This window comes from Dinoponera quadriceps, unplaced genomic scaffold (genome assembly GCF_001313825.1).
Source record: "Dinoponera quadriceps isolate SergipeBrazil2010 unplaced genomic scaffold, ASM131382v1 scaffold3061, whole genome shotgun sequence".
Lineage (NCBI taxonomy): Eukaryota > Metazoa > Arthropoda > Insecta > Hymenoptera > Formicidae > Dinoponera > Dinoponera quadriceps.
The window spans coordinates 345,015-367,599 of record NW_014557306.1 but is presented as its reverse complement, the minus strand read 5'-3'; the positions used below and the strand labels follow the sequence as shown (position 1 = coordinate 367,599).

Genomic DNA, 22,585 nt, shown 5'->3' with positions numbered 1-22,585 from the left:
CAACACGCGCTTAAACGAAAGCGCCTTTCTCATTTTCTTGATTCCCACGTGTCGACGTACCCTCGTTAATCGCAATTTTACGTATATTTTCAGCTAACAAATATCTTCAGTGGCATAAGATTTCGACACTGTGCGGACATGATAGATACGCCCGCGAACAAAGCATAACATATCTTATTATATCGAGATAATCGCAAAAAGCGGAACGACACGTGCGAAATCTAAAAAACCCGTTCGGACAAACGATTTCACCGCGTGATCATTACACCGCGAAGTATTGAGGAGAATCGAATATACGTAAAATTGCGATTAACGAGGGTACGTCGACACGTGGGAATCAAGAAAATGAGAAAGGCGTTTTCGTTTAAGCGCGTGTTGGAAAAAAATGCACAGAAAAGCGCATCGATAGCGGGGATTTTCTTGCGGAAAAAACTCTTGTGAAAAGGGGCGTTGAATTTCACGTCGCGATATGGCGCCTTCGGCGCGCATTTCGAGACATAAACTGTCTTTGGCGCGTTTCCACCGCACGACCCGATGGACTTTCCCCGCGGAGAAAAAGTTCGCCTTATGCGAGCGCATCAAGCGGATCTCCCGATCGAGGATACTTCGTATTACACCTTAACAGTGCATACAGTAGTGTCCCGCGGAAGTCGTGCGCTTTCTCGTACGCGGATTCGCACACCGAAGACAGAGTGTCGGTCTCTATGGAAATTTGGAAAAAATATGCCGCGTTGAAAAAATAATACAAAGACTGCGCAATAAGCAATCGCCGCCACGTTTCTAACGCCCGATTCCAGCTCTAACGCAAGTCGTGGAAGTCGTAGAACTCGCATAATGGAATTCGCGTGGGATCCTGTCCAAGGCTCCTACAACGACCGTCAGACTCGCTCGCGAAGTAACGCCCGAGCGAGAAGTCGTGTCTCTTTAATTCCGCATAAATAAGTGAATTTAGACAAGAAATTTAAAAGAGAAAAAAACATTCGCTTCGAAACTTGAAGCGATTTATAAGACAACTTTCTTCTTTTCTGGCAATATCATCATAAAATTATACAGATTATGGAGATTTCTTCGCGTAATGGTGAATATGGTATTTGTTCTCTCTTTCACATGTGAATGACTTAAATGATGACACTGACGAGTGCAGCGCATTCAGATGCATTTCTTTAGAGATCGAGCTAACGGTTCCTGACTGTTATTCAGATGACTGTCGTGAGTGCGACTCCCGTTTGCCTCTTCGAGCATGACCGATCATTTTGCTTACGGAGACATCGAGTCGACATGATCGAATCCGCGTCACGCTCTGAAAATTCGGCCAGTGATCGCGTCACGGACGAACGCGAAAAAGCGGATTGCCACCGCTGGAAGCTGTATCGAAGATGTCGAACGTATCTGCGAGCGTCATCAGGCTACCGCTACCAGCGAGGTGCAACTCTTTGCAGATTTAATCAAACGATCCCTCCCAAATTATCTTTGAGGGTAGAAAAGAGATTTATTTACTTATCATATTTGTTATACTATATACAGCATCTAAATTGATTGGGGATTCTACGGAATAATTTAGGAATCAGAGAGTCAAAGATAAGTGTCAGGGGCAATTGGCTTTATTAGTAGTTCGTTGAAAATGATAGCATACCTGAGTTCGTGAACGCTCTGTTAATTGTACGTTTAATAAAATCCAATTTTCTCGAGATTATCCCTGAACATTGAGGACTGCAAACGACTTCTAACAATCGCCAGGATGACTCGCTCGTAACGAGAGTCTAATGCATTTGCAAGGATGGGAATTCGCGTAGATAGTTTCGCGCAAATTACTAGTATAATAGACGGTTACGCGGACAATTCGATATTTTTATCGGTAAGATTCCATCAGCTCGCCTTCGCAACTAAGCGTCCGTAATTTTGCTGATTGCAGGACTAAAGTGCGGCCATCCGGCCGTGCCGATGAACGCCAAGGTGTCGTTATCTGACGAATCCTTGGCGACCGGTACTGTCGCAAAGTACACCTGCGATGCCGGCTACGAACTCTTTGGGTAAGTGCAATAATATATTACAATAATCATCTCTGAGCAAAAAGAGAGAAAGTAATAATGTAAATAGAAATGTAAATTTGTAAAATATTTATAATATTAAAAAGTTAACATTTATATAGTTCTCTTTAAAATATTTCTTTCTTTCTTTCTTTGGAAATTATTATAATAATAAGAAAGCAATCATAATCTTTCGTGAATTGTATAAAATAGTTTTAAATTATCAACTCATAACTATGATAGAAAATCTCTCGTTAACTTTTTATATTAATATATCTAACATATTCTTATGTAGAAGTCTTTAAGGTTCATTAATCGTTTGGATGTCTTTATATATTCAAGACAAAAGCTCGTAAAATACGTTTATTGAAAGGTAATTATAGCAACATCAATTGTTTTTACTACTGTGACGGGTCGGCGACTTCTCGTCACGGAATATTCATGGTGAATGACGCGATTTTGCGGGGCTACGCCCATCGCGCGATATCCGCAAGGATAAGCAATATTGCTTTCCCGGAAAGAATCTCGATCGACAGGCATGCCGTTCTCCTCGTCGCGGCGGGTGAATTAGAAAGAGTGCCGGTAAGATGAGCTCGAAGAAGTAGGCGTACTCAAAAAAAATGATACTGTTCAGATATAGACAGAGATCCTTTTAAGTAAAGTTCGATAATTTCTTTCAAGTGACGAACTTTCAGATAATAATTTATTCGCTTATCGTAGCTGTTATTTGTAAAAATATTCGAATATATTCGATATATTTTAATTTATGAAATTGAGTTGATAAATAAATGATCACAGTAGAAAAAATTAAAAAGATTTTACTTTACCGATATATTCGCCATTTACAGAAAAACACTTTGATATGTTGTTGAAGTGTGTTTTTTAAACGGCACGATTAAAATCGTCTAACTTGACATAGTTAAGAGTTCCCGCCTTCAATTACTCCCGGCTAGTTTGAGAATACACCTGGATCATGACGTTTCGAGTAGTGTGTCGTATATCTCACCGCGGTACCGTTACAAACTGTACATGTTAATTAACGCTTCATTTCTTAGGTATAACGACGCCGGGCTGCCGGGCCAAATGTCATCGTCGATTTTTAAAGCTCCCTGTCTCATTGAATTCCAGCATACACCTTTAAATTAAAATAATAATGTGCTTTTTTAATTTTCAGCCGGTTTATAATTCACTCATCACTTATGGCGCTTAACTTCGTAACGGCGAATATCGATAAACCAATATATTTCGCCATAATGATATCTCACCGGATATATTATAGATACACAAATGATTTTCAAGGTGTAGTAAAATTTCGAAAAATTGAAGTTAACAAGACCGAGATATGACGAAATGTAAGTCGTAACAGTATCATTATCGAATGCCGCGGAAATTCTCGCGGATTGATAATTGCAAGCGGACTTATATTTCACTTCAATTGATTAATCGTTCCTTTATAATTCCAATTTAGATAATATAATCTTCAATTATCCTTTAAAATTGCGCCAAGTCTGTGGATCTAACGAACATAGAATTTCCGTCTTTCGATTTTTCTATGAAAAAGACTGCAAATTCGTCGAGTAGCGTACGACGAGACGAGGGAGAAACCGCTTGGCAGATAATAACTGTCAATCAAGTACTCGACATCCGCAAGACCTGCACGAGATGCATTTGTCAATCGCGTGGTAACGAGGCTTTTGTCACGAAAAGAAAAAGAAGGAGAGAGAGAAAACGCAGGGACAAACTTAATTTCCTACCGATATGTAAGCACATGACTGGGAATTGGCGACAGTGTTACGCGCGATCGGAATATATTTTAATTTTCTATTTCTGTCCTCTCTCAATACACGCAATGCGACGCGGTGTTCCAGGCGAGCGGAATGCACGCTGCTCGAGAATAGTGATTGTCGATAATGCGGTACACCGCTAACTTTCTCCGTTTGTGCGCTTTTCCAACGACGGTGTTTGAGAAAAGTCACGAGAAAGAGAGAGAGAGAGAGAGAGAGGAACAAAGAATACGTGATGTGCAAGGAATCCCGTTCGTGTCGCATTCCTCAGCTAGAAACTGGAAATGGCCGTTTACGACAAAAAAGAAAAAAAAAACAAAAAAGAACAAAAAAGAAAAGTCTGCTACTTCTTCGCCCACCCCGCGAACAATCTTCTCGCAACGTGTCGAATTATAAACAGAATTAAAACTTAAATTCGGTCGTCAGGGTTAAACGAAATTAATGGAACGAAGTTTTAAGCACATCGCACGCGATGGCGCGTGACGCTAATACGCGTCCTGCAAATAATTGCGTCGACCGAGTAATTACACGGGTGAGCGCGTAATCATAGTGTTGCCGGAATTTTTTTTCTTTCGAAAGCGCGTAAGCGTGCGTTGTTTCTTCACGGGTCTACGTTGAAATCTATAAAGGTCCTTCATAATTACTTGAGCTGCGGCGTAAAATTTTAATGGATAAAATTTTCCCATCAAACTGATCTCTTTTCTCTCGAAAGCCCAGAGGGACGCAAGTGAGTCACTCGTGCATACCTTTGCGCCTCCTTCTCCTCCCTGCTCGTAATTCCGCGTTATACGCGGAAACCTGTAACATGTCTCGCTTCAACGATCCGTCAAGGGTTTCTGTGGCATAACATGAAATATAACGACTTGTTATCAGCCACTTTGCACAATATTCACGTCGAGAGAGTGACATCGGTTGCTGTTTTCGATGATATACATTCGGTATTCATCTGACTGTTACTTTCTTCCAGGACCGGCAGCCTGACGTGCAACGCCAGAGGAAAATGGCAGGGTGACCTACCGTTTTGCGGTGAGTATTCACTCTCTCGAAATCCCGTATCGACAAAAATTGGAAAGAAGAATGACGACAGAAAAATTACGTCGGCTAGATTATCTCTTTCCTCGGTCGACGAGAATTTTTGAGATATGAGACATGTTTAATAATTTGTTCGCCGTTTCAACGCGCAGGTCCCAGAACTTTGGCATTTCAGAGTCGCTTTCGATAAATAATTTATCAACGTTCGAATGAGCATACGCGATTAGTGATAGCGAAAGTACATTAATATTCTTAAATCGTACTCTTAAAGTATATTCTCGAAGACTGCAATATGTAGTTTAAGTCATGAAAGCCACGATACAAAACTAATGCAAATAATAAGACTAGTTAAATTGCTTCCTGGAAAAAGAGTAGAAACATATTATCTAAAACGAAATATATATTAACGCATATAATTAAATACGACGGTGTAATTCTCAGAACATGTTCCAGTTTAACTGCTACGCAATAACTGGAACTTCTCGCCTAACTTTGAAAAATGAGGAAATAATTAATTTATTTAAATGGCAGCATAATCATCGCAGGCAATCTTGTGTCGATGAACATGATTAATAAACATACGATAATTAGATTGATATTGTCTCGTCGGCATCGATCAACTTTTAATGCCCGCAATTTATAACGTCCGTTTTAATTATACATCCTTATAATTCACCCGGCGTATATTCGCATCCGTTTTCCATCAAGTAACGATGGCATTCAACTTTCTCCGTCGGACGAAATCCGGCGGTTCGTTTTCGTGATACGACTGGAAGACGCGAACGCGAGAGGTCGTCGAACGAGAATCGCATTTTCGTCGGAGGACACCAAAGTGCCTGCCTTAAAATGCCAATCAAGCCACTTTCCCTCGCTTTATATAGAGTGTCCCGAAATTATCGCCTATCCTTTCCAATATAGACAACGTAAAACAGATTTACGACAATCCACGGTAGTGGATTTTATTACGATGGAATATTTTTTTTAATTTGTGCGATACCGAAGCTTAAACAATTTTTTATTGTTAAACAAAAGTGCGGGCCGATAAATCAAAGAATTCATAAGTAACGAAATAACGGTAAGAATTATGCGACATCTCGTGAAAAGTGCACGCTCGTTCGCAATGCGTGAAATTTCGACAGTGAGCGTTATAAAACGAATAATACCTGATTCGCGACGATCGATTTTTGTAAATTGCCACGTTATTGTGCGATTACGGTAAAAAGACCGTTCCGGTTTCCACGAGACTTTCCCTGAGATATGTAAAAAGTTGCCTGACTCGGGACAATAAGAAAATAAATAATTGTCATTGTTCAACGGTAGCGGAACGATCCGCGCCATTTCCGTGGAATAACGGCAGCGAGTCGTAGCAAATCGTGACGAGAATTGCTCTCGGGGACGGAATATACAATGAAGAAGAAATATCCGCGTCGATATACGATGCGGAGAAACAACAACGACGGTGACATGCCATTGTCGGGCGACAACTAATCATCGGCGATAATTAACGTTATTGTCAAATGCATCCTGCCATTGAACTGGCTTTGTTACTTAATCATCGATAATTAAAGACCGGCTAAATCGCGATTAGTAAGCGACGACAAGCGGCGCTTTGTTAATTCGTCAAAAATAGCCGACTAACGTAATAATTAAATGCTATGAGAAATTAATAGAAATGAAATGAACATCAACAGCTTAAACAATAAAGTTGTTAACATGCCGTCTTAATCGAAAGGAGAAAAGTGAAATTTCTGCAAGAATGTAAATCTCGAAGAAATATCCAGATTTTATTAACATGTTTGTAACTTTCTTTCTGACATAACTGCAACAGAACAAATATTACGACAGGTACGAACGTCGGTTTCCGAAAACCAGCGAATCAGTCGACTACCGTGAGGGGTGGGAACGCATATCATGGCAACGACGGTGACTTCAGCACGGAGCACGACGGGAAAAGATGCACAGAAACCCAGAGTGAGCCGAGTCCCTGGTGGAGGGTCGATCTACTCAAGCCGTACTCCGTTAAGATCGTCCGAGTGACGACACGAGGCTGCTGCGGTAAACTTCCGTGTCATAGAGAGCATTATTACATTCACAGTCGAGACTTAAAATGAATATGAGATTGTAATTCACAACTGTTCATTTGCCTTATTTCTCAGGTTTGTTTCAACTCGTTTTGCATCCGGCAATCCGGAATTTTAGCATTTATTTAAACGTTCACATCCATGCAAATCTTAAGCATGTTTTATGTATTCTACTAAGAGATATTTTTCCAAGAAAGAAAACAGATAAATCTGTCCAATTTAAAGACAAACTTGAAGAAAGATGGCTTAACGTAAGGTAACTCCGAACTTCGGAGAATACCATCTCTTAGTTGGTTTTCGCACCGTACAACCGTAAGCCCGTTTTAAGGCTGACTGTGACTGCGGTTAGCCAGTGGAATGACTTATCGATTGCTATGGCAGGTCATCAGCCTCTTCAGGATATCGAGATAAGAGTGGGCAACAGCAGCGCTGAATTACAGCGCAATCCACTGTGCGCTTGGTTCCCCGGCACTATCGGTAAGTGCTACAAAACGATCGCGAAGCGTTAACGAGGAAACGTTCAGAAATAGCAGCCTGGATATCTGTATAATTAGAACTCTCTCGTGCGAAAAACTCTTTGGTATTCGATACCGGTCGGATTTCGAAAGAAAATTTACACATTAGAGCAAAAGAAATATCTGCTATTTACTTCGAATTATTACGCACAACATGGAAGCGCGCTAGTTCTGAATGTTTCTTGAAAAATTACGATGAATCTATCAAGACTGTTGACGAATCGAACTCGCAGAGGAGGGTATCACGAAGACCTTCGTCTGTGCCAGAGCACTGGTGGGCCAGTACGTGTTTCTGCAGCTCGTCGGCGTCGAGGGTAGCCTAAGCCTCTGCGAAGTGGAGGTCTTCGCTACGGATGGTAAGCTCACAGATCTCCCGTTTAGAAGAAAAAGATAAATTTCGTATTCGACTCTCATCTAACGAGAAGTAAACGAGTGATTTTGCGTGTGAAATGAACGTAATATTTCTACAACGAACTATTTAACACAGAGGAAGGTAATAGAAACTCGAAAGATCGCGAAATCGTTTCGAAACTTCTTTCAACGACTACAATTGCGAAACAATCGTGCGTCTCGAAATATCGTTCCCTGTGATAAATATTGCCGAATGTTCGCAGAATTCTCGATAGACAGGTGCGCGCACGCCGGCACGCCCGCCGAAGCCGACTTGACAGCTTTCAACTCCACGTGTTACGAATTCGTGGTGAAGAAAGGCGGATCGTTTCAAGATGCGAGGAACTACTGCAGAGAACGCGGAGGCGACCTCGTTCACGGTTTCAAGGTTCTTACAATTTATCTCGGAACGTAATTTCGAAAAACGACGATACACACGAATAAAAGAAAACGTCGATAAATCCACGGAAAGAATCTTTAATTATGTCAAATCTATCGAAAAGATGGATCTTTTATTTTTCATTCTCACAAAAGCTAACAAGTTTAACGAAAAATCTTAATATCGCAGGGCATATCGTCTACATTCATTTTGAACAACCTGGAGAGGCGGAAGGATAAATTGAAGACCCAGTTGGTCTGGATCGGAGCCCAAAAGGAGCCGCAAATCACCGCGCGAACGTGGCGATGGGTGGACGGTAAGTCAATGGACGGCAACGGTTGGCGAAATTTCGGCGAGCCGGGCGAATTTTTCCCATTGTTAATGGCGAGACAGAGCGATCGTCCGTGGGAATCGTGCCGCCACGAGGGCGGAGTTGGGTAACTCAGGGTGAGATTCGGTGATTCGATTGTCGTTTCACGCGGCAATTATCCGACAATTACAGGACAGTCGGAAGGGTAATTTTGCAAATCCGTAACGAGGAGCTCCGGTCGAGAGGAGGACGACGGTCACGTTCCGCGCGCGCGCACGCGCGCGCGTTGAACTAATCGGGTATCGTGTAATCATCAGAACAAATCGTATCGTGTCGAATCGTTACGAGACTGCAGCCGAAGCATCGCGGTGATAAATAGAACGTGAAAGTTATAACCGTGTCGAAATCGGCAGGAAATTACATCTGCCGACGTGCGGTCGATGTCAATTAATAATTATTTTTACTGACACGATATCATCCATCACCGGCGCGGCGGGACATATGATCGATAATACTCATTGATAACTCGACAAAACAAATTGACGACGATCGTTGGAGACGATTTATAAAAATATGACAATTTACTTGTGAGAAATGTTAAATTTGCGGCAGTTTTGAAGTTAGTCGCGATATTAAATCAGACGATAAATTCAATTATTATGTAACAGAGCTTGAAGCTTCTGCATAATATATTCGGAAGAAAACATTGTACTATATAAAACTATTACAATTACGCGGATAGAAAAAAGAGAATTCTAACAGATCCTTCGTAACGTGAGAATAATAACTGAGGAACCGGAGTGAACGCGTACGCCGGAGAATTAATAAGAATATTAAAATAAAACAGGTCGACATTTCAGGCGAGATCGTGCAAAGGCCATCTTGGGGCAAGGACCAACCGAACAACTACAACGGCGAGCAAAACTGCGTTGTGCTGGACGGAGGTCGCGGTTGGCTTTGGAATGACGTCGGCTGCAATCTCGACTACCTTCACTGGATCTGCCAGAGCAGTAAGCGCCGGGAATTTTGTTTTCGAAACGGCAAAAAATCCGGCTCGGTTATACTGATGAAATAAAACAAAAAAGAAGAAAAAAGAAAACGAATCTCGCGCTAAACGTCTCTCGTAAAAATACGGTCATAAAAGCTCGCCGAATTGTTCGCAGGACCGCCGACTTGCGGCAGCCCCGAGAAATCGGAGAACACCACTATCGTGGGAAACAAAAGGTTAATAGGTTCCACGATAGAGTACGTCTGTCCGGATGATTACATGCTGATCGGATCGAAGAGCAGAATATGCGGACCGAGCGGTTTCTGGAGCGGCGACGTGCCCACGTGCAAATGTAACTGCGATTTGTCGATTTTTTAAGAAAGTCAACATATTTCACATTATTGTTTGGCTCCAAGGCAGTTACATTTGTCACTTATATGCGACAAGTAACGTGACAGCCTTATTCTCATGCTAATATCTACCCAAGTCATCACGCACCGAGAATCAGAGAGAGTTAGATAGATTGATAGATAAATAAATAGATAGAGAAAGTGAAACTTAAATATTGAATATAACGATCTATTCTCTTGGCCTATTCCGTAAAACACCAGTATATGATATTCACGCGCGATACGATAACTCAAAGATTGCATTGAATTATAAGAATCTTCTCGTGGTTTTCACAGAGCCTAACTATGGTAATTTAATTTCAACAATGAATTGTATTCGCGCGATTTGAAGATATCCTACACAAATGTTATCGCGGCAATTAAGCGAAAAAGATTTCCGAAGAATGAAAGGAAAAATATAAGGCTTCTTTTAAATTGCATAGTTTCGAGGATCAGACCGCTTTAACTCACGGTATACACGCGGCGCGAATACAAAGTGGATTCGTCACGCGTGACCTCCGTCATCCTCCGAATATTTTTACAGTTGTTGATTGCGGCGCGCTACCGGATCTGGAAAGCGGCGCTATCACGCTGTTGGAAGGTAGGACTACGCACGGTGCTCTCGCGGATTATGCTTGCAAAGAAAACTACACGCTGGTAGGCGACACAAGACGAAGATGCGGCGACGGCGGCATCTGGAGCGGACATCAGCCGCAATGCTTGTGTAAGCAAAGTACATGTTTTGCATTTGAATGGCGAGTGACTCTAGATGCTTTCGCATATTATTATAAATGTTCAATTTAAACGTTCGCAAGTTGAACATTTAGATAATATCTAAAAGCGAACAATCTCCCGCGCAACATACGGATATTTTGAAATGTTTTGATACTAATAAATGTCTAAATATGAATAAATTCGATACGTAAGTAAATTTCATCGTAAATAAAAATGGCGAAATTAATTAGGCTGAATGTTATTACAAATTAGATCAACAGTTGATTGTTATTAAACCTTTTTCCGTTTGTTTCCGCATAATATATGCATACACAATAGTCTTCCATTAGATATAAAACCCCACGTATTAGTACCAATTAGGAAATAATTAGGAAATTTCACGCAGCATACTGCGATTAAGCGAGAAATCGTGTATCTAACGTATCGTATGTCGTGCCGCCTACTGATGCGATTACACGGCTAATTATTTTTCAGTCGATTGGTGTCCCGAGCCACCGGAAGTAAATGGTGGCGTCGTGACGACTACCGGAAGAAGAACAGGCTCCACTGCCACTTACTCTTGTCAGAACGGATTTATTTTGTTCGGGGATAATGTAAGTTTGTGATCTTTAATTTACAACTGTAATTCTTAACATTACCATTCACACAATTATCCTTCTTTTGTTTTGTCTCGCATTTCTGTAAATTAATCACTAAGACTTCGTTAATTATTCACTGATTCGTAACTGTTCATCAATTGATAATCAAGGTCCTCACCTGCGATATCGGTGGTGAATGGTCCGGCAAGGCGCCGCAATGTCGATTCGTTGATTGTGGAACTCCGGCCCAAATCGAATTCGGCACCATCGTTCTAATCAACGGCACGACTACGGTGGGCAGCCTGGCTGTCTACACCTGTCAAGAGGATCATTGGTTGGTCGGCGAAGGGAAGCAAGCGTGCACCAAGGAGGGCAAGTGGAGTCACGGCACACCGTCGTGCGAACGTAAGGATAATTTTATTGAAGATATTGCGTGAAAATTTGCCAAGAAAAACGAACAGAAATTTTTGCTATGCAAAACGTAGAAATTAAAGATCATCGCCTTATCTATCAAAAATTTCACGTAAAAAAATTATTCATAGACCAAAATAAATGTTTCGTAATGCGAGAGATAATTTAAGGTGTTCGTGGCTTTCGTAATTTAAAATTTGATACGGGAAACGATTCGTTTTTTTACAGTAATTACGTGTGAGGAACCTGAAGTACCCACAGGAGGCTACGTAGTAGGGTATGATCTGAACGTACATAGTGCTATTGAATATCACTGTGATGTGGGCTACTTGCTTCATGGCGAAGCAAGGCATTCTTGCGGTAAAGACGGAGAGTGGACAGGAGAGGTGCCGAGCTGCGAGTGTGAGTCACGTTATATCTCTTTTCCATCGAAACTAGCTAGAAGTGACATAATCGCGTTGGATTATGAAAGGAGTGATTTAGTCGATCAAGGTCATATCCGTCACAGACTTTTATTCCGAGCGAAATTTCCTTCAAAGCAATTCTTGTTGAAGTTGAATTCAAAACTCGGGAAGATCATATTTTGAAAATTATCAATTATGTTTTTTTTCCAAATTTACTTCTATGTACACATCTCTTGAACAATATATATATATATAAGAGCTTTCTTCGGCTTAATTACATACGATTCGATGATGCTAATTACTTCTAAGATTGTATTGAGTAGAATAATTACATACAGACGTTGACTGCGGCAAGGTTCTTCCGGTTCCAAACGGCGCTGCGGAATACGCGAACGGAACGACTCATCTCGGCAGCGAAATCACATACAGTTGTACGAGAAATTACCGACTAAACGGTGTAATCAGGAGATATTGCCTGGACAACGGTCAATGGAGCGACGCGACCCCGAAATGCGAAGGTAATTGCCTCGGAAGAGATCGTTAAATGGAACAAATTGAACAAACTTAAATATTTTTAGAAATTATATTAGCAGATAGAATTTTTAGATTCCCGTTTAAGACAAGATATTCGTAAAATATGTGGCCGAATTTGTATAATATAATTTCAGAATTGGTTTAATGTATGATGCGTCTTTAGATATAGATTTTCAGAAAATTCTTTGAACTATTCGCATACTATTCTGTACACGGTGTGAAATTTGCTTTCTCTTAAATATGTGGATTATTTTATACTTATAGGACGCGTTATTGTTATATTTGCATCTTTTATTTCAGAGATTCGTTGTCCGGAACCCGTGTTAGCGGAACACGGGATTCTTTCGGTGACAGGAAACGATCGGATGTACGGAAGGACGCTGATTCGCACTGGGACCGCGGAGAATTCAAATACAGGCGCGACTTCATACAAAATTGGAGCCCTAGCGAAATATAGGTGCGAGAGAGGATACAAGGTAGTTGGAGAGCCTCTGTCCACCTGTGAGGAGAATGGAAAATGGAGCGGCGAAGTTCCGCAATGTGTCTGTAAGCCTGCAAGGATTATCGAATCCTGATGAAATCATATCCTAATGAGCCGATTGTGCGTTAAATTGTATAAAAATAATAAACGACTGACTACTTCAAAAAGTTTGATCTTGTTTTGTCGAACAATTAATAAATATTTCGTTAAAAGTAGTGCTATGAAATATTATGGAAAAAAATTTCTGCACGATTGAAATATCGGTCTGTACATTGTTTTAACGTTAAAACTATAAAAAATTAATGTCAAAAATATGATCGAAATATTCTTTTGGCAGATGTCGATTGTGGCAAGCCCGAGCACATTCAACATGGACATTACACGTTAACATCGAACGCGACGTATTACGGAGCAGCTGCACTTTACGAGTGCGATGGCAATTTCGAACTAGACGGCTTTGCCAGAAGACTGTGTCTCGAAAACGGCACTTGGAGCAGTGACACTCCGGTTTGTCGAGGTAATTATACAGCGATATTTTTCTTCAACACACAATAGACATTAAGCAATAGGATTAAAGTGGTATAATTATAGATGTTAAATTATGTAAAGATTAACCACAACGTGCAATTTTCGCTAGAAATTCGATGCAGAGATCCGGAGAAAATCGGTGTATTATCGACACAAGTATCGACTCATAGCGTAGGCGGGGTAGCGCACTACAGCTGTCCACGTGGATTTTACATGGAAGGGAACGAGACAAGGATCTGTTTGCAAAATGGATCCTGGAGTGGTACAACACCTGCTTGCTTCTGTAAGGACCTTCTTGATCAACAATATTATTTTCCGTCTTTAACATTAAAAATCTATCTTAACTAAAATCTTCGATTTATGTTTGAGAAATATTATTCGACTCTTTCGTACAGACCGCATTTAAATTAAATTACGATCGATAATACAACGATATTTACTAATTATAGATCAAATAATTTATTGAAAATATCTTTTCTACTAATAAACGTGATCGGAACGGCTTAAGATTCAATTGTGATGGCTTTTCAGCGGTCGATTGCAAGCATCCCGGATCGATAGAGAACGGTAGAGTGATAGTAGTGAACGGATCGACGACTTACGGAGGAGCCGCGGAGTATCATTGTCTACCACAGTACGAGAGGGTCGGCATTTTCCTGAGGAAATGCCAGGACACGGGATTCTGGAGCGGCGAAGAGCCAAAATGCGAACGTAAATAAACTGCAGATAATTTCTATTCTTTAGAAATATATTAAATATCTAACATTTAACATATTGTATCCTAATTGCAAGGCATCTAAAAATTCCATCAACTGACTTTCCTAGTTTTCTCGAGGTATTCGAAAAATCTTTCGTTAAATATTTCAGCCAACAAACAGCCCGAAATAATATCGCGAGTTTGTTTTAATATCCTGATGACGTATGTGCCCGGGAACAATTAGAAACGTAACAAAAATACCCGACATAATATCGATATATGTTATTCATGTCTCAGTGGCAGCAAACGAAGTTGCAGAGGCTCAAGGTGTCGGCACCAGTGTTGGCATCGGAGCTGGCGTCATCATATTTATATTAATCATCCTCGGACTAATCTATCTCAGGCTGTGAGTATCATGTTTTGCGAAGGGAGTATATTTCTCTTGAAAATAATTCGAAATCATTAACATTTTAAAATAATCGCACAGAAAGCTTGCGGATATATTCTTTAATTTTGACTCAGAGATCTTAACCAATAATATGCGTTAATGTTTACAGACGAAAAGCTACGCCGGTGAAAAATACCGAGAACGTTCAGGCGGCGGAGAGAAAGGAAGACCAAAATGCCGCAGTTATGTCTTACGCGACACTGAATGACGGCACGCACAATACCATGTACGAGAACGTCCCTGAGGATGGTCTCTATGATAATCCCTACAGTTTAGGTGGTAACGCGTACAGGTAAATTAAAATGCATCTTAGATAACTGTAATTTAAGGCAAACTATGCACACTATTTTCTAATATTCTTTTATTATTATCATAAATATTTAAAAAATTAGTAAATTTTCGATAAAATTATTTCTTCGAACTAAAAGCGCGAATATTACGAGTAAAAATATGTGTATCGAAGTAATTTGGTTTTTTACTTACACACCGCGACTCTCTTTCCGGTCTAATTGTTAAATTAATAGAACTGATATAATAATTTTGTATAACTGGATACATCCGCAACAGGTATGGAGGCCATCCGAGAAGAATGTACGGCAGATCTGGGCACTACGAGGCCGAACCGGTTTCCAACAGGAACGGGATCACTATCAACGGAGTGTCTGTGCGATAGCTCGAAATTCCATTCGACCTCGTCAGGAATCGAGCGATCGGAGGTGATTGTCGTCGACCTCGAGAGATTTGTCGTGCGATTCCCGACGTTCTCGAGATGGCGCTCCGTGTACAGAAAAAAACGCCGAAGAACTTGTTGTCGTTATTTATGTTACCGCACATCGAGGGTGGTGACGATTTATGTAAATAATTCGCGTAGGAGCGGAGAAACCACGGACTCGCGCGTCGTGACGTCCGAAAGAGTTGCACACTGAAGATGATCGTCCTCTCGACGAGATTTCATCTCCGAGGATCAACTACGTGTACGATTCTGTATATACGGTGTATCGATCGTTTAGTTTCATTACTCGTAGCCTTTAAGCGAAACGTTGTAACATAAGTTTACGAACAATCGTGCGAATAAAGAGACCAATGCTCTTGTTTTACCTTATACCATTGCATCGCGTTGTCTCGCTCTGTCCTCATAGAATACCAGAAATCAGGACTGCAAACTTGTGTTCTTACTTCCGTTAATTTAATATCATTTAAGTATAATTAAGTATTTTATATGTAATATATAAAATATTTGAGGAAAAAACGAGAATTAAAGATCTTTGATGACAATTCCTCGATGAACTTTGGAGTCGATCTCACCTTGGCAAAAATGTCGAAAGTTCGCTTACCGTTGCCGCCATTACGAAAGATTACAAAACGATTAGTCTCTTTCGTGTCCTTATATGGTTGTGAACCGGCGCAAAACACGTTAACCCAAGTATGGAAACGATTCTCGATTCAGGGCTGTGATCATTCGAAGTTCATATCCCAAAAATGTATAAACTGAATATACTCCGTTAATTATTACCATATAAATTATCACTAAAACAATATTTTTTCTTAAAAACCTATATAAAATTATAAAACTATTAATAATAGTAACGTAGTTATTTTGCAATCTTTCTTTCTATAAAATTTTTTCTTTTCAGAATTGTTTAAATCCGTTTGTAAGACACCATGAATTTAAATTCAAGAGCCACTGAATTTTCATAAGAAATATGAAATAAGATCATCCGTGATTATTAACGGCATAATAATTATAGTAGTTTCGACATTTTTGCAAATAAAAGTACGATTCCATAATTGTTCAAATAAACTATAATCGAATGAGAAGTCGGCCGTTCGCAAACACCTTATGCGCAAAAAATCAATGCACAATCCTGAAGTAGACTCTGGCCTGAATTTTTCATGCGCTTCGTGGTTCGCGCCTCCATCCTGCCATGGCCTCCAGCAGATGACACTAGTTGCCCGGGTGTGGTGAATGACCACAGAGTGACGCGTAACGTGACTCACAGTATACACCGTGTGGTTCAGCTTCGTTCTAGTTTCGAGCCTTCGTTTATTGGATCTCCGCGGTTATTCTGTTTCATCGGGTAAGTTCATGTTTCTAATTCCTGTTTATTTCGCGAATAACTATGTGGACGAAGCAATTCCTTCGTCAAAACTATATTTGAGCATGTGTAACCTCGATAGTTTAACAGCGAGTCATCTTCCCGAAGAGCCGCCATTGTCATTCAGTTATGGTTTGCACGTTTTGAGTCGTGTGCAATTCAAGAGGATATAAAACGAGTCTTGATGCAACCAAACGAGTCACGAAAATCAATAGCTAATAACGGAATGTTGCTTGTTTAGGTTATGTATTGTAGGAAAGTGCTAGAGAGAGCGATGCGAAACCGTGTATAAACAGGCGCAGTGCCGTAGATAATAGGCGATACAGTGAGGACGAGGAAAAGTAGGACGAATTTAAAGAGATGGGCAAACGCTCGTACGAGCGTATACATATTGCGATAAAATTTATAACTAATAATTCTCAAAGAAATTATATCCGTTTCAAATGAAATAGATACTTGTAAATATAAAAAACGAAGACTTAACATTACTTTATATAAGGGAATGACATTTCATAATACGCGTATGTGTATATATGTGGATATATTTTATATATAAAAATATATTTTTTACATATAAAATACATCTTAAGTTTAGTATAAAAATTATATAAAAGTTTTCACACGTAAAATAAATTTAAAAATCATGAATGATTTTCACCATCACTGAATGATTCATTTTATATACCAATGTGACAAAGACTTCTGGAATTTTGTGAGGCATGTTATTTAAAAATTTATTAACGTTCCAATCTATATAAACAACGTGAAATGCAACAATACCAAATGTTCTGAATGAGGAAAAAGTATATCTTTGAAGGTCTTATCTTGAAACTGAATAAGAATCTATATATAGTCGATAGGAAACTTAGCTCAAGATAGTGGTGACATGCTGTATATAAAACAGAAGGTCACTCGAACATAGGAAGAGAGTAATGACCCATTAGTCGCGCCATCATCCAAGTAGTATTATTTTTACCCTAATTTCGGCCACGTCGGTATATCCTGAATTGATTATCCGAAAATAAACACACATTGCGGTGGCGACTTGGCAACTCGAGCCGCGTCGTTATGTTCCTTTTAATTCGGAAAGAATGCATCTTTGTTTCGCTAAAATCTCACAGTGGATTTATAGACGAAAAATGACAAGTTTATTTCTTAAGCAAACAATCGACTGTTATGTGATGTATGATCTGCATAAAATGAAATTTATTATTGAAGCATCATTTCCCCTGAGATATATCAGATATAAAAATATATTAATCTAATCTCAAAACCGACAATATATCCTAAATTCGTCAATAAGTCGGTGACGATTTTCATTTCTAATATGTATAAAGTCGTGATAAAAAAAGATGACTTATGGTCTGTTTTTTTATAGCTGCACTGCTAAACTAGCGCAATAAGTTAGAGTGAAACAACTATATTTTATCTCGCTTTGATATATTGCACTAGTTCAGCAATGCAGCTATAAAAAATAGATTAATATGTATTAAAGAATTAGTAGTCATGAAAAGATGTCTATCGTTTGAATTCGTAAAAAGTGCAAAATTCTAATAAATATAGATAGCTTTAAAAACATAAATTTTAATTTTGTGTATACATAAAATTCAATGTATTAAAGCGCTGAATTATGATTAAGATTTATTTTTTATTTTAATAGGTTGCAAAGCTTCAGCATGTCTTCTCGTAAAACTGCCGGTCGCCGTGCAACCACGAAGAAACGTGCTCAACGTGCTACGTCCAACGTCTTCGCGATGTTCGACCAGGCACAGATCGCGGAATTCAAGGAGGCTTTCAACATGATCGATCAGAATCATGACGGATTTATTGATAAAGAGGATCTGCACGACATGCTAGCATCCCTGGGTGAATACTTTAGATACTTTAAAATTCTTTAGAAATCCAGAAAAAATTCATAGAAATATTTTCATGATCTACTAACATGAATATTAATGATTGTACGTTAAATTAATTTTATTATACGTTAAAATAATTTTTAATTTAAAATGAGATATGAACGTAAAATTTAAGCAAAAGCTGTTTTTTATAGGAAAGAATCCCACTGATGAGTATTTAGAAGCAATGATGAACGAAGCACCTGGACCTATCAATTTCACAATGTTCCTGACACTATTCGGAGAGAGATTGCAAGGGACTGACCCGGAAGACGTGATCAAAAATGCTTTTGGCTGTTTCGACGAGGAAAATACTGGTCACATAAACGAGGAACGTCTTCGTGAACTGCTCACAACAATGGGCGACAGGTAATTAATATATAAAAATTATGCTATAATTATAAATTAAAATTAAAATTATCGTATATTATTATATAAATTAAATGAGATTTATATAGACACATGTATCATATACATATATCAATATGTAAAAATATATAGAAATTAAATTCAACTTTTTAAATGAAGACTGCTTCACGAAAAAGAAGAGGAGAATAATTATTCTCGTCTATATAAATATACTATTATTATCAGTAATTATACAATTGACTAATAATAATCGGCCAATTGTACAATTATAGAAGATTTATCGTATAAAAATGAAGGAATTAAAGAAAGATTCCAAAAAACATTATCACGACCTATGCGAATATCACTGATTACATGCTGCTTTTGAATTTAAACAGAAATCATTAACTTGATAATGCAACACTGATTTCTTTATATCGTCAGATTCACGGACGATGACGTAGATGAAATGTATCGCGAAGCACCGATCAAAGGTTCTATGTTCGACTACCTGGAATTTACTCGAATTCTGAAGCACGGTGCGAAGGACAAGGATGAGCAGTAGTAAGCGAACACGGATTCATCTACAGGTCGCCTGCGTATCCAAAACACAAAATCGTAGATAACGTATGAAGTATTTCTCGCGCTCCTCGTACTTCTTTATTCAATTCTGATTTTTGTTCATCAAACATCTATATTAATAATCATTTCTATTTGAGTATTGATATAGAAATTCTAGCCTGGACTGCAGGACAACTTTGTCTGAACTATAAAGTGCATTAGAAGATTAAAAAAATTTTGATTTTGCATTTCGTTTGCTTTTGTGCTTCTATAAAAAGTAAAGCAGAAAAGTTGTTCGAATAAAAACAATCATAATGCATTTCGAAGCGCGAGGTGCGCATTTAATAAGATCTTTGCGTGATATTCGCCGTCAGCCGTAACAATTTTTTGGACGATTGCTGTACAGTCGGTGAAAATTACACGTGTAAAATATTTATATATATACATAAACCGAACATGTAACTGTTGTAGATTCAGCATTTATATTTTAATATAATATTCTATTGCGTACGAAATTAATTGTATCTGTTTTCTTATTTCTCTCATCCAAAAATTATATAATAACATATAAATTCAATTGTAGAGAACTACATTCTCTACGTAAAAAACACGTAGACTTTAGACTCTGAATGATTCTCTCATGAAAAATGGATTCTCTCGAATAATCATTTTAAGTTTGATAATGACAAAATTTTGCATGAAAGCATGTAATCATTTTTATATTCGTAAAAAAATTTGATAAAATTTCAGGAGGAATAAACACTCCATAAAAAAAACCCGAGGTAAGAGAAAACAAAAATAATGTTTATTGTTTTCTTCCTTGGGGAATATCAAGAGGCTAATAACTGGTTATTGCGGCGTGTAATCACGAGCAGTCACTTTTACGAGCGACAAACGCATGCCAAAGGCCCGACTGTATGGAAAGTCGGATATATAGTCGAAAGGTTCTGTCATTTTTTAATGACTTTCTCGCTGAGTTTATCGTCAATTTCGCACGAAATAAACTCTCGTACTAATAATATATCATTATTAACTACAGTGGAATCGTATATACGTGGCATCCTACTTTGTACGATTTCATAGAAATTTTCGTAATTATTCGAAAGCGTGGAAATTCGGACGCGCAAATTGATTCGATGGTTTCGTTTTGTTGCAGACTTGCAACAGGTTGTGCTAATAACGAAACGTCTTCCGTGTAATAACTGATATTTGACCTCGATTTCATCTTCAATCATTTCTTTGCGATAGGATTTATAAATGCAACAAGCGGATGCATATCTGATACAGACGCTGTATGGTTCTGAGTAACTAATAGTCGCTATTGAGTGAAATTTCACACAATCAGTTCTAATTAAGACAAAATTCATTTAAAAGAGAATCACCGATCGCTGCCGATAATCGCCTGCGAAGACCCATCTGCTCCGAAGATAACCCGTCGCTCTCAAGATGATTCGTTACCTCGAAGATAATCCATTTGTCGTGAATGATTCCTCAGATAATTCTACTGTTTCACTGATGCACTGATCATTCACGAAATTTTCCGGAACACGTACCGATTGAATACGCGACTAAGATTCGCCGTGTTATATTTTCGGTGTTGTTGAAATTTCACGAATATACGCGAATGCGACAAGACAGCGAGACTTCGCCGAACGTGAAAATATTTCGGCAACGCGTCCTTTGGTATCACCACACTGTACAGAATGCGAAAAACCTCATCGTCACTGTATTCCTCGACGTCCTCAGAATATCGCGAGCGAGTAAAAGCAGTTCTAAAGTCCGTTTTGTTCTGAAAACTTGATACCGCGTTTTCGACATTATCGAAGTGCTCCGCGGCATTCTTCCGAGTAACTACTTGGAGTGGTCTCGAACTCGGCGAGTTAACAATTAACGCGGTACCTTGCTGATATTATCGAAGCGTTTCATTTACACGGACACGATTTTAATAATTCAACGCTGTATTTCGCGATATTTACAAACGATTTAAACGGATTTCGCGCACACTACAACTAACCGGTTACCTCCCAACGTTTCCCGAAGCACTGTGCGAATCGCCTTCGATTATCGAAGTAACAGCGAGATATGCAACAAACTTCAGTGTCCTCTTGAAACCGATTATCGAATTTTTAAGGTTAAACGTGCTATATTACTATGATTCGTTTCGTGATATAACAAATCATCCTTCGACATCGTGTACTTTAATTTTCTGACTAGAAAGAGAACAAAAACCAAAAAAATATATTCTCGGAAATTTGAAACACGTCAACCGAGCCGACGATCGTCGAGTGTTACTACATATAGCTCTTCACCGAGTTTGTACAAAGTCGGATTATTCAGGCTCATTCTTTGAACAGTGTAGGATACCGCGTAGTATGTTCGGGAAGCGGAATATACTGAATATTTTACCGGGAATGTTTCGTGCATCCGTAAGAGACAACTCGAGCGTCCGTTGCCGTCGGTAGTTTCACTAACACAAACTCCATGCTGAGACTACGGAATATAAAAGTGTGATTCGTAAGTGCTTTTCACGTTTCGGTGTTTACATAATATAATGTAAACACAATGTTCGTAAGAATGCCGTAGTTATTATGACTTTCATGTTTTAAGATTACGGTACTGATTCAAGCGACTCTTTCACGTACAATAATAAACATGAAAATTTAACACGTCATTTGTTTCCGACGTCGTTCCAATTCCAATTTATTTCTCGCATTCAAACAAAGTTGAAAGACAGAGATTTACCGAGAATATTTCACAAGTAATTAAATGTCACTAAACTGCTTCGAGTGCATCGGTTTCAGGGAATATTATGTACTGTCGCGAATTTAGTAAACGTTTCACGTTTCGGGACGTAGAAAATAAATATTCGCGACGTTAAATTGTTGGAACGATGGAATATGGAATACCCGCAAATTATCCGTTGCAATCACGATGAAGTTCGTATGTATCACTACTCCTAAGTAGTACCTTGTGG

At 39.0% G+C, this 22,585-nt stretch overlaps 2 protein-coding genes across 2 annotated transcripts; both read left to right on the top strand.

Annotated features, from left to right (window-relative positions):
- Positions 1 to 1,311: 1,311 nt before the first annotated feature.
- LOC106748970 (sushi, von Willebrand factor type A, EGF and pentraxin domain-containing protein 1) lies at positions 1,312 to 15,949 on the top strand (the record flags this gene model as incomplete). Its single annotated transcript, XM_014627938.1, has 22 exons — positions 1,312 to 1,423; positions 1,913 to 2,030; positions 4,779 to 4,837; positions 6,689 to 6,898; positions 7,306 to 7,401; positions 7,673 to 7,795; positions 8,054 to 8,217; positions 8,398 to 8,524; positions 9,379 to 9,528; positions 9,682 to 9,858; positions 10,440 to 10,619; positions 11,105 to 11,223; positions 11,379 to 11,613; positions 11,848 to 12,021; positions 12,362 to 12,541; positions 12,858 to 13,103; positions 13,376 to 13,555; positions 13,676 to 13,849; positions 14,098 to 14,277; positions 14,561 to 14,669; positions 14,821 to 15,003; positions 15,279 to 15,949. Coding segments are annotated over 22 exons (3,402 nt in total), but the record flags the coding sequence as incomplete, so codon positions are not given.
- Positions 15,950 to 16,674: 725 nt separating this feature from the next.
- LOC106749045 (myosin regulatory light chain sqh) lies at positions 16,675 to 20,130 on the top strand. The gene is made up of 4 exons (XM_014628096.1): positions 16,675 to 16,789; positions 18,468 to 18,673; positions 18,858 to 19,071; positions 19,495 to 20,130. Exons 2-4 carry the CDS (start codon positions 18,484 to 18,486, stop codon positions 19,613 to 19,615), a joined length of 525 nt encoding a protein of 174 aa, XP_014483582.1. The 5' UTR covers positions 16,675 to 16,789; positions 18,468 to 18,483; the 3' UTR covers positions 19,616 to 20,130.
- Positions 20,131 to 22,585: the final 2,455 nt, after the last annotated feature.

What these genes read in the sequence shown, in the direction of transcription:
- LOC106749045 (XM_014628096.1), top strand. Translation starts at nt 18,484, where the DNA reads ATGTCTTCTCGTAAAACTGCCGGTCGCCGTGCAACCACGAAGAAACGT. An exon ending in CGACATGCTAGCATCCCTGG is followed by an intron (nt 18,674 to 18,857) that starts GTGAATACTTTA and finishes TGTTTTTTATAG; the next exon opens with GAAAGAATCCCACTGATGAG. An exon ending in CTCACAACAATGGGCGACAG is followed by an intron (nt 19,072 to 19,494) that starts GTAATTAATATA and finishes TTATATCGTCAG; the next exon opens with ATTCACGGACGATGACGTAG.